Source organism: Apteryx rowi, unplaced genomic scaffold (genome assembly GCF_003343035.1).
Source record: "Apteryx rowi isolate R43461 unplaced genomic scaffold, aptRow1 scaffold_13, whole genome shotgun sequence".
Lineage (NCBI taxonomy): Eukaryota > Metazoa > Chordata > Aves > Apterygiformes > Apterygidae > Apteryx > Apteryx rowi.
The window spans coordinates 4980398-4995174 of record NW_020447530.1 but is presented as its reverse complement, the minus strand read 5'-3'; the positions used below and the strand labels follow the sequence as shown (position 1 = coordinate 4995174).

Here is a 14777-nt window from a genome sequence, read left to right as displayed (position 1 = left end):
AAGTTTGAGTTAGGGTTTCAGCCCGTTTGCAATGCTATAGCACATCAGCAGGGGGAGCAGAACCAGAGCAGCAGTTCCTCACAAAAGTCACCCATTCCTGCCCAAATCTGCTTCAACCTCCCCAGCCAGCTGCAGGACCCCTTCCTTATGCAGTCCCTGCACAGGTTCAAATAGGGCGGTCTCTGCTCTGGAGAGTGTAGTTCTGCTCCAAACCCACAGAAATGGTCCTCGCCGAAGTGCCAAGACATAATGCAAGATACAGCTTGAAAGTTCACATGCTAGGTTTGATGCCGTGATATCTATCTGGGAAAAGAGAGATTAGAACATCAAATCTAAGCACCGCTCAGTTGCTATAAGAGAAGCCATTTTTGGCAGAAAACTAGAAGTTAAACTTTTTAATCTGATTAAGCTAAAACTCTCCTGAGGTCACTCCAATATAATGCGACTTAGAGAGAACAACAAGGGTCTAAAAAGCCTCAAGTGTCTGCCCTTCAAATATTTCCAAAGTACTTCTCCATTCAATGATCTTTCTTGTATTGTAAGATAACTATATTGCCTAATCACTTTGTACTATAATTTTAAATGAGATTTAGCTGCTGGTAAATAATCATTAGCACTAATGTCTTTCTGAAGTTGAGTATTTCAATTAGATTTTACACTTTAATTGCATAACATTTCAGCAGAAGATCATGAAGAGGAAGTAACTAGATCAGAGGCAGGCTGCCTAACATTGGTCTTTCACAGACTCAGAAACAGTCCCCTGTGAAAAGACCTTGCCTTTCCTTTAAGCTAGGAAATTGCCATAGTTTTTCCTATTTTCATGCAGACGTGTCAAACGCACTGCCTACCTCAAGGTTTGGGGTAAAAGCCATTTACTACAGAAGCAAAAAATAAATGCTGCTCCCTTTGCTAAAGCAGATGTTGCCCAACATTGATCTGCTTGCTCACAAACTTCAGCTCAAATAGGTTTTGGTAAAGTGTTTTACCTTTATCTTCATCTGCTGAGATTCTTGGTAGCTAACATGTATTTTACTCTGAAAAGTGCCGTGCTCCTTTTCTAGCGTGTTGATACGGTCTCTCATTTTCGCTGTAAGCAAGCTGTTTCTCTCTTTTTCTGCAACCAGCTCCTTGGGAAATCAAATGAAAAACAGAAAAGTCATCTGCTGCTCCCTTTTACAGTCTAACGGTCACATTGCTTTAGGATTACTAAAAATTGGATTTGCCAAATCAAACAGCAATTTTTTATTGTCTCATTTTTATCGGGTTTGGCCAAATTACAGCAACTCCTAACAATTAAAGCCACAGATATTGCACAAGGAAGATTTTAGATTCTTCCTCCCAAATTTAGCAAAATGGAAGAACTCAGGTAAAGGACTGTGACAAGACTACAGAGCATTTTAGAGCAAATATCATTTCATAGGGGGTTGTAAAGCCAAGGTCAAGAATAGTTTTGTAGTACCCAGCCAATAGCCAAACTGAGAGAAACTTTGAATCCCACTAGTATGACACCATACTAGAGTTTTCAAATGAAAATACACATTTTTATTTGGATGAATCATTTATTAGCCAGTAACTCAACCCAGACACTTGAGAAGTGCACAGAGCTGCTCCTCTGCAATATAAATGCATTTGCTGCAGGAAGTAAAACTAAGTGCAGCTTTCAGCAAGCTCCTATCGCAGGATGAGATATTCGTACCAGCGGAGCTTCAGGTGCCTCTAGCTCCACAGCACCGGCTCCTTATATTGCCAGTGATTTCTCCAGAAGATATTCAAAAGCACCTACAGTAGGAATCAGCCTCTCTGACAGCACAAGGAGCCTTGACAGATAATTTAAGTGCTCTAAATTATTAGCCTGAATACCTTCCATCTCTTGGTAGTTAATTATAGCTTTTTTCACATTTTAATTTAAATAAAAGCTATTCTCTCTTTTTAGCTACAACTTATTACCTTCAGGAGGCTGTTCCCTCCAGAAAGAGATAAGTGACATGAGTTCCCAAGCCCATGCTCAAAGAGCCATTTAGGAACTTAAGTCACACCGAAAGTGTTAAGCTGCTTCTGAAAATAGAAGGTAAATAGTTTGACACAAAACTTTCTCAAAGTTAATATCATTATATATGCACCTTAGCAGCTGCAACAAGAGCAAGGGCACTAGGACACCATTTTTTTAATCCTTCCACCAGTTCTACCACAGTCCTCACTACCCCACCTAACCTCTGAAGGCAGTGCCAGAGCTCCAGGTAAGATTAACTTTCACTTTGCTTGTGTTTTGCTGAATACCTCAAAGGTCAGGCACTTCTTGCTCTCATTTATCCTCTCCAGTTATCAACATCCTTCCAGAAACACTTCTGCATTTTCCCCTCCCCTAAGGTTCCTCCATAGCTTTCAACAATATCTTCAGAGAAACACATTAGTTACAAAATAAAAGCTTTTTGTCAGTCCAGCTAAGCTTGCTTGCTTCATCCTGATGATTTAGTACTACAGTGACTTAGCTTTTCCTGTTTTCTCCCAGCTTTCAGGAACACTTATTTCTCCTTCTCTCTTCCCTTCCTCAACCCAAATTGCAAAAGCCTCAAGACGACCCTGCTACTCTGCAGGTCGTGTCTTGCCTCCGCAAGCAGGACTCTGCAGACAGTCTACTGCCACTGCATCGACTTCCCCCACACCCAGGCTCCTGCCAACGCTCCCTTTGCTTCTCCACCAGCAGACATCCTCCTTTCGTTACACAATCCCCAGCCAGATTTTTCTTCTCCCTCTCTCCAAATGACTTCGAGTCTCTTCTCCATTCAACTACGTAATGACTACCCCAAAACTCTTGACTCCACCTGCAAGTATAACACCGACCTGCACCCTTCCAGTAGGTCACGCAATACCTACTTCCTTCTCATCTTCAAGGCTCCCAATTCCAGTGTCCTGTGCCCCATCTGCTCTCATCGCTAACCACCCAGCTTTCTGACCACAGCCCATTTGTCCCGCAACACAACCGTCCTGGCTCCTAATGCCGCTCTGCCTCTGGATTTCCCCAAAACATAAGAAAAACAATTTCTCATCTACTGCAATAACTGCATAATCGTGTCTTCTACAGAAACTGCTTTCCTCTGAAATCTTCACCAAAAGAAAAAAAAAAGGAAGAAAAAGAAAAGTCAAGTTTCATAAATTAGTCTGGACAATGACACATCAGCATCCCTTTAAGTCCAAAGCTACCAGGGCTGCAGCTAGGGGTTGCAAGGGGCTAAGCGGGCAATCTAAGCTTTCTGCAGCTTTCTTCAARAAGAAAACTGTTGATTATCATGCCTAGAAGCACACGAGCATGTGAATGCTAGAATATGTACCAAATTAGAACTGGGATGCAGAACAGGCATTTAATATTTGCATCCACAAAACTATGCTATACTCATGAAAGAGTTTGTTTTTAAACATGCTACGCTCTGGTAACCTATTAAAATGAAAAAAAATAGTCTCAGCTTAAAAGCCTCAGTAAACGATCTGGAAAAACTCCTGGGAAATAACTCAGCAAATATCACTAGTGTCATAAAAAACAAACACATAGCGTCTTGCTAAACTTTCAATCTAAAAGATGCCCCTTTTAATTCATACCGGTCTCAGCGAACCATCATTTGCCAGCTGTTAGTTCTAAAGCCCTTGCCCCTGCCCCTCTTTACGTATAAACTTGYCTGTATTTACCTGGGTTAGCTGCTTGCACTGCTCCTTCGCAACGGTCRCCTCCTCCTTCATAGCAGCAAGCATTTTCTCTTTGTCTTGTAGCTGGTGTATAGCTGCAGCCGACTCTGCCTTGCTAGCCTGCAGCAAAAGTACATTAAAAGGATCATACTCCCTGGAAGTACTGGAATAGTACAGTAAGAGGCAGCAGAGCAAACTTGAAAAGAAGAAACACAGYCCCGCCTGCCCCCCAATCATTTGGCCACACGGCATAACATGGCACCATTTGTACCAAACCCTGCTAATGGATCTTCCAGGGCCGATTTCATTAGACCAGGAAATGCATTTTTAAGTGCTCTGAAACCAATTAAGAGAATAAATGAGCTCTTAAGGTGCTTCCGCCTTCCAAGAGAGTCAGTTTGGTGGCACTGGGGAAAAGAGAGAACTGCTATTAAGAGAAATAAAAGGAAAAGTTATGGATATGCTGAATCACTAAATAACTGAGGTTGGAAGGGACCTCCAAGATCACCTGGCCCAACCCATGCTCAAAGCAGGTCCAACTCGGATTACAAACTTAACCTCCTGAAATACCTCGCTACAAGAGAGACAAGGGGAATGCGGATCTGCTCCCTCCCTCCACCTGCYGCTGCTGACAGCGCTCGCCAGAAGAGCCTTCAGTTGACATCACTGCATTGCTGCTGGGGACAACTGACACACAAGTTTAAGAGATGCTACAGGAAACRGAACAAGAACAGGGCTAGAAGCGTTCCCCACGCTACTGCCACTTGTACACCTGTCCTCAAGTCAGGTAACTGCGGTAAGGGGCCAGTCCTCTAAATGTTTGCGCTCTGACTTCACTAAACGAAGTCCGATAGCAGAAGAAGCAAAGAGGGCTGTCAGGCCCGTAAGCCCACTCCACAACCGTTTGGAAGTTGTCCTTTAATGGTATCATTTCTGCTGCATGCTTGGGGCAAAGGGGAAATAAAACGTATCAGAAGGTTAAGTAAATCCTAAGAAAATTATTTTACCCAAATCTAGTTCATGAGCAAAGGAAATCTCTTCCTCACTACACAGAACGAATTCTGATCTTCATTGCTCAGTTAACGTTTCTTTCACAAAGTCTGAGTGGTAAACTACTACTCTACATAGGAATTGCCTGGAACGGCATACAGCAAAAAGTCTGTGTTCTGCATACCTACACAAAACAGGCTGTCAGCATCACAAGATGTGCTACAGATAGGGCAATAGTCACATTTACAGCTACAGAAAGTTATCTTACATTGGGTTTTATACAAAACCCAGGAACCCATTTTGGCCCTAAAGGTCTAGTTTTAACATCAAACCTTTTAAAAATACATATATTTATAGATATATAGATAGATATTTAATTACACATACACACACAGCAAGCAAACAGGCTGCTGTTCTGAAAAAAACAGGCAATAAAACTGCAAATGTAGCACTATAGGATTTTCAGACAAGCACTGAAACGGGGGTCCAGAGAGATTGTGAAGTCTCCATCCTTGCAGGTTTTCAAGACCCAGCTGAACAAACCCCTGAGAGCAACTTGGTCTGAATTCAGTGYTGACTCTGTTTTGAGCAGAAGACTGGGCTGCATTACCTCCTGAAGTCCCTGAATTATTACACAATATGCTATTATGTTGTATTAGCTGAATCGACATATATTTCATTCTGCATTTCTGTTCTGGTACCATATCCAGTGTAGCATATCTGGTCCCACAAAGTGCAAGATTTCAAGTGTGACCAAAAGGATGTTTTGAGCACAAAGGGGCAATCATAAGAAAAACTCATGGAAGGGAGAAGAGGGTATTTGTAAGAGATATTGGTGGTCACCATTCTCCTCTGTCTAAGTGCAAAATAAGAATAAAAAAAAATAAAAAATAAAAAATAAAAAGAGTCAAGCATTGAGACAGGTTGCCCAGAAAGGCCATGCAGTCTCCATCCTTGAAGATTTTTAAGGCCCTGAGCAACCTGGCCTGACCTCAGAGCTGACCACATTTTGAGCAGGAGGTTGGACAAGAGACCTCTTGAGGTCCCTTCCCACCCGAGTCACCCTGTGATCCTATGACAAATATCCAAAGAAGTCAGAAGACCAGACTGTACAGGCTTACAAGAGGGAAAGTCTTGCACAACACAGAATTAGCTGGGAGAGTGCACTGCCACAGAAGTTTTTTTTCCTCCATTCCTATAATACAGTTTGTCCTATTTACACATTTATGCAAGACCACTCCTGAAGAAGTCACCAGACAGACTGACTGACTGGTGTCTGCTGGCACAGGGGAAGGCTACGTTACATACCTTACACTCTGTGGTTACGCCTACTCCTTCCAAGCCAGTCAAAAGCCATCAGCCTGTCTAGCCAACCCATGGGATGACAGATGGCAGTACACAGATATCCRACAACTGCTTTATGTTTGCAAAACCAGCACAGATCAGCTGGAAAGAGTCTTCCAAAGACATAATGCAGAAGTCACAACAACACATTGATAGAGCTAATTTGACAGTGTCTCTTGCAATTTCTGCTTATTTAATACTCTTCTCTCCCTGCTACCCACGGTCATTCACCTTTTGTAAGGCCTCTTGAATCGCAGTCGACTTCTCCTTTAAAACCTCCACTACACAACGGGCCTCATCATCGGTGAGGATCATATTCTTCATGGTCATTACAAAGTCTTTAAATTTTACTTCAGCATTTTCTGCAAAACAAAAGGGAGGATTTTTACATTGGAATGCAAACAGAATTATTTTGCCTCAAAATACCATGTGATAGCGTATCATTATGTATTACTTTTAATTTTAGTTTGAAGTGCCAAGAAGCAAAAGGTCATAAACATTCAGCAAAAACAACATATCTTAGATTTAAAGCCGATAACAATGTCAGCTGACAGTTTGGGGAAAAGAAATCCCACCACTTTGTTTTTACAGTTGGTAACATTTATAATGTCACTAGCAAGAAGACAAAGCATAACAGATTTTTTAGAAAAAAACAGCATGAATGTGAAAATACACTAGGAAAGAATTGTCAAGTTATGACAGTAATTTAAACTGAGCTCCCAATTTAAAGGAAAGCCTGGTTCCATAAGCAATATGCAAATGACCGGGTAAAGAATTTAAGAAGTGACACATTGAAGATGATGATATATGGAAATCAGGAAAAATACTCCAGTCTAAGGTTGGAAATTAATTGCCGTAGAAGGATTTTAGCAGTAGAAAAATAAATTAGTAAGATCCATCTTAATTGCAGTCTCCMTAAGTGTTTAAAAAGACAAACAGCTGAACACAGATCAGCTCAACTATCTGCTCTCAGAGGAGCAAAAAYCCAGTTCAAAAAAAAAAATAAAAACAAAAATAAAAGCGCAGCTGCACTTATGCAAGTCATTAGGTGGCCCCCTAACTTAAGCAAATGGAAGCACAAGACTCTTGAGGCTCCCATTACCTCTGCCAAATACTCACCAGCACACAAAAATAGACTTAACTTTTTAAAAAATCCCATGATAAGTGATGCTTGGTTCAGGTAAAAAAGGTATCCTGAAGATCATGGAGAAGGATCCAACTTTCTCACAACATGTACTAAGTGTGTCGCGGAAACCAAGTCACAAATCAAACCCAMACCTCTCCAGAGTTTGCAAAACAAATGAAGCACAGTCGGAAAAAACAAGAAAATGCTGGTGTTATTAAACCCCTAAGAGAGACTATCTAGCATGAGAACATGTCATTGAATAACAGAGTCCAGGGAGGCAGGGGGGAAGGAAGCATTGAGAAATTCCAGCACCATCTCCTAGTCCTAAATCCAAATGACTCTTGGCCACAGACTTCAGACCAAGTCATCATTGCACTGACATCGTCAACGATGCAGTTACCAGGAAAATGCCAAAATCCTGACAGACCAGATTCTGGTTAGCTGGAAGCCTACAGGACCTTGGCATGGAACAACCTGCGCTTTGTGCTCCCTGAACACAGGGAGAACCTTGCGCCCTTGCACCCAAGCAGCTTACAACTAGAATAGGGAAAGATTTCTATATCGGGAGGGCAAATCCCAGCTGATGCAGGAGAATTAGGAGCTCCCACAGATGGTTACAGCTTGCAAAGGAAATGAGAAGGGACGGGTGCACGTGAGAGGCTTTGACACCGTAGGGCGGTAATATGCAGCCACCCGAATCAGAAGCACAAGAAGGGCCTCAGGCAGGTGGGAACCCAGTCTAGGTACCACACAGTGTTGCCAGGAAGCTTTCAAGTGCGCGTTTAAAAAAAAAAAAAAACACAAGTCTAAGAACAGTGGTTCCAAACAGTGCAGTGAGCAGCCAGGCAGACATTTGAGAGCCAATGCTCTGCTCTAGCCTGAACAAAAGAAAAAAAATTWAAAAAAAAAAAAAATCACTGTTTCAGTCAGTCACTTGGTCTCCTCACTACAGCCTCCACATATTTGAGGGTCTCGCCTCACAGCTCAGTAAGCCTGGCACATTTGGAGCAAGTCAATGGATTATTTAAAATTTCAAAGCGAGACACAGTTCTCAGGAGTCACTCTAGGCCTCCATATGAGAGTATGAAGGAAGCTGCCATATCCCAACCAACTCCAACTGCATTAAAAGGAATGTCAGAAGTCTTGGAGACTGCCAGAGTCCACATCCACAGGCAACTGGCCTCGGGTATCTCTGTGCTGCATTCAGGGATATATGCCAGTTGGTCTGCCAAGAGCTGCAAGAGCACTAGAGCATACCAGCTGCACTCCCACTCTCCAGCAGACTCGCACAGCCCATGCCAAAAGCCCCTGCTTTGGAGCCTATCACTGTTACTGATACCTGAATTATCTACAATAAACTAGCCCGGGTGCATCTGCGTGATCTGCGATCACCCATTTGCTTGCTGTGAGGACACGAAAGCCTACGGTCAGTATTAAACGGATTCAGAGGGAGCAAAGCCCTTTTAACAGTGTCCATGACAAGGGAGAAGTGAATCTGAGCACAGATGAGCAAGAACAGTGTCCTGCAGCCACAAGTGTTTTCCCCAAATCACTTATTCCTAGCCAACAAGAAAGAGAACCCCCTCCCCACGTGCACAGTATGCTTTTGCTGTTCAGATTTCCAGGCACTCTGTGCCCGAGATAGGTTACGTCATCCATCCRTTACCTTTATCAGTTTCATTCTTCAGTTTCTTGCTGCTGCCCTTCTGGATCCCCTCATTTATACTTTGTTTTGCTACTTCAACTGCTTCTCTCTTTTCCAAAGCACTGGCATCAGAATTATCCATCAAAGGAATATAAGTAGTTGCTTGAATAAGAGGTTCATCCACCAAAGCTGTAACAGAAAGTCCATGGGATGGGTTAGAGCTATTTAATAATTAACCTCAGCATTTCAAAATGATGCATAATACATTAGAGTTGGATTAAAACATTCTAACCTCAATAGTTACTTATTTATACTCTCCATTTCTATTATACTTCACAGCTTAATTCATTAAAGCTCTTCAGGTAAGTTCATTAAATAAAGGTCTCTAATGCATAGTAATTTAATAGCTTCAATTAAACTTACATTTTCAAAGCTGCCTTTTAGCATTTTAAAAAGTAACAGAGAAGAACCTTTACATTTTGACTTTCATTTCACTTTAACGAAAAAGTTGCACGTAGCATCCACAAGACTGGTTTACTTATGGCTGCATATGAAATACCTCCAGCATCCCTGAAGAATAAATACAGTAAAGTGTCTTTCCACTCTTCTGTTAAATGCTGGTATCCTGCTACCCGGCATCCTCACCCAGGTTACATCACTAGTGAACTAAAGCATTTAGGCAGAACATGTGGTAGAGACAGCAGTCAAGCCTACTTCACATGCAGACTCAGCTGCACTTAATGAAGATCTCTCATCTGTCAGAGGCAGCTTTAGGCATCATTAACATTCAGAGACACCCCCCAGGGGTACGGACTGATCCTGGGTCTCCATTCATGTAGCACTGTATAAACACTTAGCGAGAAACATCCCCTGCCCAAAGAGCTTTTCAGCCTGCACGGTTGAGACAAAAGCACGGGAGGGAAGAGGAAGAGCGCCAGACCAGGGATGACAGATAGGGCCAGCAACAGAGCTGAGAAAGCCAGAGTTGCTGTCTGCTCGGTGCCTGAGCTGCTGGTCCACACTGCCTGGCATATAAGGGACATTCTGCACAGAGCCTCCCCACTGAGCCACTCAGCCCAGTCTGAAAAACTCGATGGAGAAAAGACGCCACGTCACAGACRCAGGGGGAGGAAATGGGTGGGATACGAGGTTTCAGGGATGCACATTCATATCGCACCAGTGCCTGGCTGCAAAAGAGCAGATTAAAAGCAACCGGAATACAAAAGTGGTTTCTAAAGAGTAAAATAGGCCAGATGGGCCTTTGATGTCACCTGCTAGACACTCTCTTAGGTAGCCAGCAAATAGCTGCTGTCACATGGCAAGTGCCRAAGTGCAGAGAATTCTCCTCTAGCAGAAGTTTCCTCCACCTCCTCCAGTTACCATCCCCACCTTTTTCCTTCCTCTCCTTATTACCTTCCCCTCCCTATTTTAACTTCCTCCAGTTTTTCCAAAACACATGTAATAACACTGAGAGCCTTCAGTGGTATCAGTAACATGTGGAACACCCACAGCACTGCCTTGGCTGCTCTGGATGCCCACTACAGCTAGTCTTTGCTCTGTCATTTCAGACAAGTGGCTTTAGAGCAAGACAGATTTCATTCAAATAAACTGAGCTGTTCCTGTGCAGCACTGACAGTATAGCTTTAACGCTATAYGGACACTTGAGTTATCCACATACAGACAAGCCTGTGGTCCACAAAACAGTCCCTCAGGAAGGGGCACAGGAATGTGTCATTGTCAAAGGCCAGCAACAGATGCACCAGGGAAAGTATAAGAACACCCACGAAAGACAGTTACATACTAGTTTCCCYATTACTAGGTTTCTGTCTTGAACAATTTGGAAGCAAGGATTTTTTCAGTTGTTACAGCATACAGGAACTTTACACATGACTTGGAACCCCACTCTGGTCTGACCAGGGCCCAAAGCTGATCCAGGCCCCGACGGCCTGACTATCACAAGCGTAAAGGAAACACAGCGACTGACACTGTGTACACTAGGAGCAGTCCAGCGACTGCCAATGTCCTCATAGCTGTCCCAGCAAAGAAGAGTTTTGAGAAGCTAACAAGGTAGCCTCACAGAGCTTCATGGCGATGCTCTTCCCAAATGCCACAGGCACAACAGCGGTCATTGTGACAGGCAGAAACACAGAGGCGAACTGAGCCAAGAGGAGACAAGAAACAACGTCTTGGCAGAGAACGAGGGATGACGAACAGCAAAGGCCCTGACAGCAAAGATGAGCAGTGTATGTTGGGGCAACAGACAGCTAACAAAAGGACAATAAGAGAGGAACGTGGTCAAAGCAACTGGCTAGGAAAGTGCAGCCTTGTTCCAAGCAGATTACTGCTACGGTTACAGACATGCCTCGCTCGGAGCATAAGCCGAACAGGCTCTAAATTGCTTTAAGTCATAACAATGTATTATTCCTTGATTCAAGTGTGGATGTGTGGATCCAAAGGCTCAGAAAGGTTCACAAGGTCATCCCATGTTCATAGGTATGAGAGTTTCATAAAATGAAGAACAGCATCTCAGGTTGATTAGTCTTTTAGAGAGAAATTAAGACACCCCTCCTACCTGAAATTCCTGTATTTTCAAATTAAAAAGTTATTCTGATATGACTTTCTTCCACAGAAAGAGGAAGTAAGGTACAGACGGCACAAAACTTTAATAGTGAGGTTTGTTTGAATTCATAAATCACCCTCAGTATTCTCACCRTTATCAATTTTCTGTTTCTTCGCTGAGACTTTCTTCTTTCCCGATATATTTTCTTGCTTTATCTCTTGGTGGAGCAGCACCGGGTCTTGCTTTTTGGCAGGAGATGGAACAGAATCAGTCTTAGCATCTTGATCATCTGTAACAGAAAATTAAGACAACATGCTCTGCTGTATATTCTCATCATCACTTAAGTCAGTGAATTTGTAAATCGGTGAAATCCACTCCCAGAGGGAAAAAAAAATCTCATGTATTTTAATCAGAACATGAAATTTTACATATGTACAAACATACACACACAAACACATACACTTTCCATACCAGATGACAGCCCAAAGCAATAGAAAAGTTTAGCAGAGTCAAGCAGACCAAGGGCCGTTACAGCTGATGTTTTGACAGATGAGGAATTTTATGTGCAAGCAGAACATATGGCAGTGAAACTAAAGATTTGACAAATCCAATCCAGGTTTTACTGCAGAGTGGATAGCATGTGTCACACACATTAGTTCCTCGTTTGCAGGAAGTATTTCCCCCCCCCGCCCCCATGAACACACTTAAACAATTTACACACACCCCCAATAAATACTGGGACTGTGAGAAGCAGAAAATAYGTGTTCCACATTAGGGAACTGTTCTTTTAAAAAGTTATCGTTACTAGCCAGAGATTTTTTTGACTTTTTTGGAGAGCGTATGCTATGTAATATTCTTGTCAGAGCTGACCACACACAATACAGGGTTATGGTATCGGCTCCTGTAATCCAAGGATAAAAGTTAGTTGTGGCTGCCCTCAGAACAGTGTCTGCAGACCACATTTTAACCATGCCACAGAGATTTTTAAGAGAACACCCACAACCATGATTTGACACTTTTTTTTGTTATCGGTGGGTGGGTCTTTCTCTCTCTTTTTTTTTAATGAAAAAAAAAAATCCACCACATCAGGCAGCAATGTGTGTCTTTTTCCTCACTCCCTCTAGCAACTCTGCTATGCCTGCACCTAAAARGGGGCAATCTGTAAATATCCTGATTTTCACTTATTTCAGAAACTGTATTTTTTAAAATCTTATATCTCTGTTCTTGTCTGATTGTGAATAGAGTACATTCGCTTCTGCAGAGGATATGATCAAGAGAGTCAAACAGACACTCCAACCACGATTCGCCGTCTCTTCTAGGCTGGATCCACTAGTTACAGGGGCTGCATCAGTTCTATTCAATTTTAAAGGTGTAATAGGTGGGAAGCAACCGTAAGTGCTTCTTTCCACCGACTCCGTCACCAAACACCTCTTTGTACATTAAGCCTGCACTTAAACAGTAATTTATTTTGCACACTCTGGTACGGGGTTTTCTAGAAGTCTTTCCTTATCAGAGCAACCACTCTCTTGTGAGCTCCACTTTTTCATGGCTTGACATCAGAACGCACACAGCAAACGTTTAATGACTTCTTTGAGGTAATCAAAGTTTTGACCGCTTGAGAGCAAAGTAGACAAACCACAGAGCAAAGCAGAGATAAGAGCTACCCACTTTCCCTCAACAGTCTCTGGTAGAAGAAAGCAAGCAYGGGAGGAGGAAAAACAGAACAGTGCTGCCAGATGAAGACAGGAGAAAAAGCAAAAGCTCTTAAAAAGAAAAAAGTTAGAAGTGAGCTTTGCCCCATACAGCTCAGGTAGGACAGTTCTGAGAAAGAGACACTCTGTGGCCTTGCCAAAAGCAGAACACAGTTTTGGCGTTCTGTGCAAAAAGCRTATGCAACAGGAGATACCCATTCCATTTTTCTGCTTCTTCTGCCCAGGTTTCTTCTTAGATGCTGCTGATTCAGCTGGTGGAGTGGGCTGTTTTGTAACAGGGACTGGTTCTACTTTCTTGCCTGAAGACTTGGATCCTTCCGACTCCTTCGTTACATGATCATCTTGAACCGCCTTATGCTTCTTCTCCTTCTTCTTCCGCTCTCTAACACCGCTAGATGCTTCAGCCACGCTCAAGGGAACAGGAACTATGTGCTCTTCATCCGTACTCAGGGCGTCAGAGAGTTTGAAGTCCCGAGGAGTACTTTCAGAATCAGATTCATGGATGTTCCCATTCTGAGCTTCTTTCTTCTTGTTCTTCTTCTTCTCTGTTTTCTTTTTATCAGTCTTGGCAGGTGGAAACTTTTGGTCCCTTTTCTGTTTCGCAAGGACTTCATCATATAACGTTTCTTTCATGAAAAGCCAGAAGAAGAGGAAGATGACTGTAATCACCACTGAAGGAATGAGGATGATAAAGTAGGTAGACTCGTAGAACTCCATTGTGCTTTTTCTTAACTATGTTTAAAAAAAAAAAATCTATAGGAGGGAAAAGAAAAAACAAGAATTAGTCTTCTGAMCAGGTTTTCTTCAAGATTTCCTACACACGCACGCTTATAACAATAAACAAAGCTTTGACATTACTGCTTTAGAGAAGCYTTAAAACAGCTTTAACAAAATTACGAACTATATCAATCGGGCAACAACTTCTGGAGCCATTATCATTTGCTTCGAAATTGTTAGCCTGCATAGGAAAGAACTGCAGTTTGTAAGACTGACAGTCCTGGAGGAGGGCAGTTTTCCTTTCTTTCCTTACTTTCCCTAGCCTCCTCATTCTTCCYTTCCCAGGGGAATTTCATAAAGTTACAGCTTTTGATATCGCAAATACAGAAGACAGCACTTCCAGAAGCTGTGAAATAGGTACCAGTACATGCAGAGCAATACAGTACCACCTTTTCAAACATATCTTTTGCCATAAATTAAACACTACRAATTCAGATTTTTATCTTGGCAAAGGGGAAAGTCAAATTTCAGCTTCCTTTTGCTCCCGGATTTTTGACAGCTTCAGAAGTGACATGAAGGGAAGAAGGGAGAGAGCCCTAAATTTTATCAGCCATAAAGATTCAGTCATTTTCAAAAATGTTTTTTGAAGTCCAATACCCAGCTTTAAACTCATGAAGATTCCATACATTTATAGGAAAACAGGAAGATCTGTTACTTATTTTGTGCATGTAACAGCATACAACTTTCAGGGCACCAAGAGACCACGACTCCAGGATAATTTGCTGAAACACTATGCTTAGAGCATTGGATAATAATAATAAWAAATAATTWAAAAAAGCAGTGACCACAGAGGTAAAGAAAAATAGCCAGAATGGAGCTACAAACCTGACTTTGGGGCCAAGATTCAACAAACTTCCCCATTTCACAACTGACCACTATGAACAGCCTTATTAGAAAAAACAAACAGACCTGGATTTCTGCAGAAAGAATTCAGATTCCCTCCAG

At 42.3% G+C, this 14777-nt stretch overlaps 1 protein-coding gene across 7 annotated transcripts in view; it reads right to left on the bottom strand.

The window, feature by feature from the left end:
* The window catches only part of KTN1 (kinectin 1), a 55359-nt gene extending 41562 nt beyond the window's left edge, over positions 1-13797 (bottom strand). For all 7 annotated transcript variants that reach the window (XM_026056212.1, XM_026056215.1, XM_026056214.1 and 4 more), the window contains exons 1-6: positions 13250-13797; positions 11495-11632; positions 8805-8972; positions 6244-6374; positions 3682-3798; positions 987-1127 (exon numbers count right to left, since the gene is read on the bottom strand). In XM_026056212.1, the coding sequence (XP_025911997.1) occupies positions 987-1127; positions 3682-3798; positions 6244-6374; positions 8805-8972; positions 11495-11632; positions 13250-13772 (1218 nt within the window). In that variant the 5' untranslated portion in view covers positions 13773-13797. The remainder of the gene's footprint in view (positions 1-986; positions 1128-3681; positions 3799-6243; positions 6375-8804; positions 8973-11494; positions 11633-13249) is intronic.
* Positions 13798-14777: the final 980 nt, after the last annotated feature.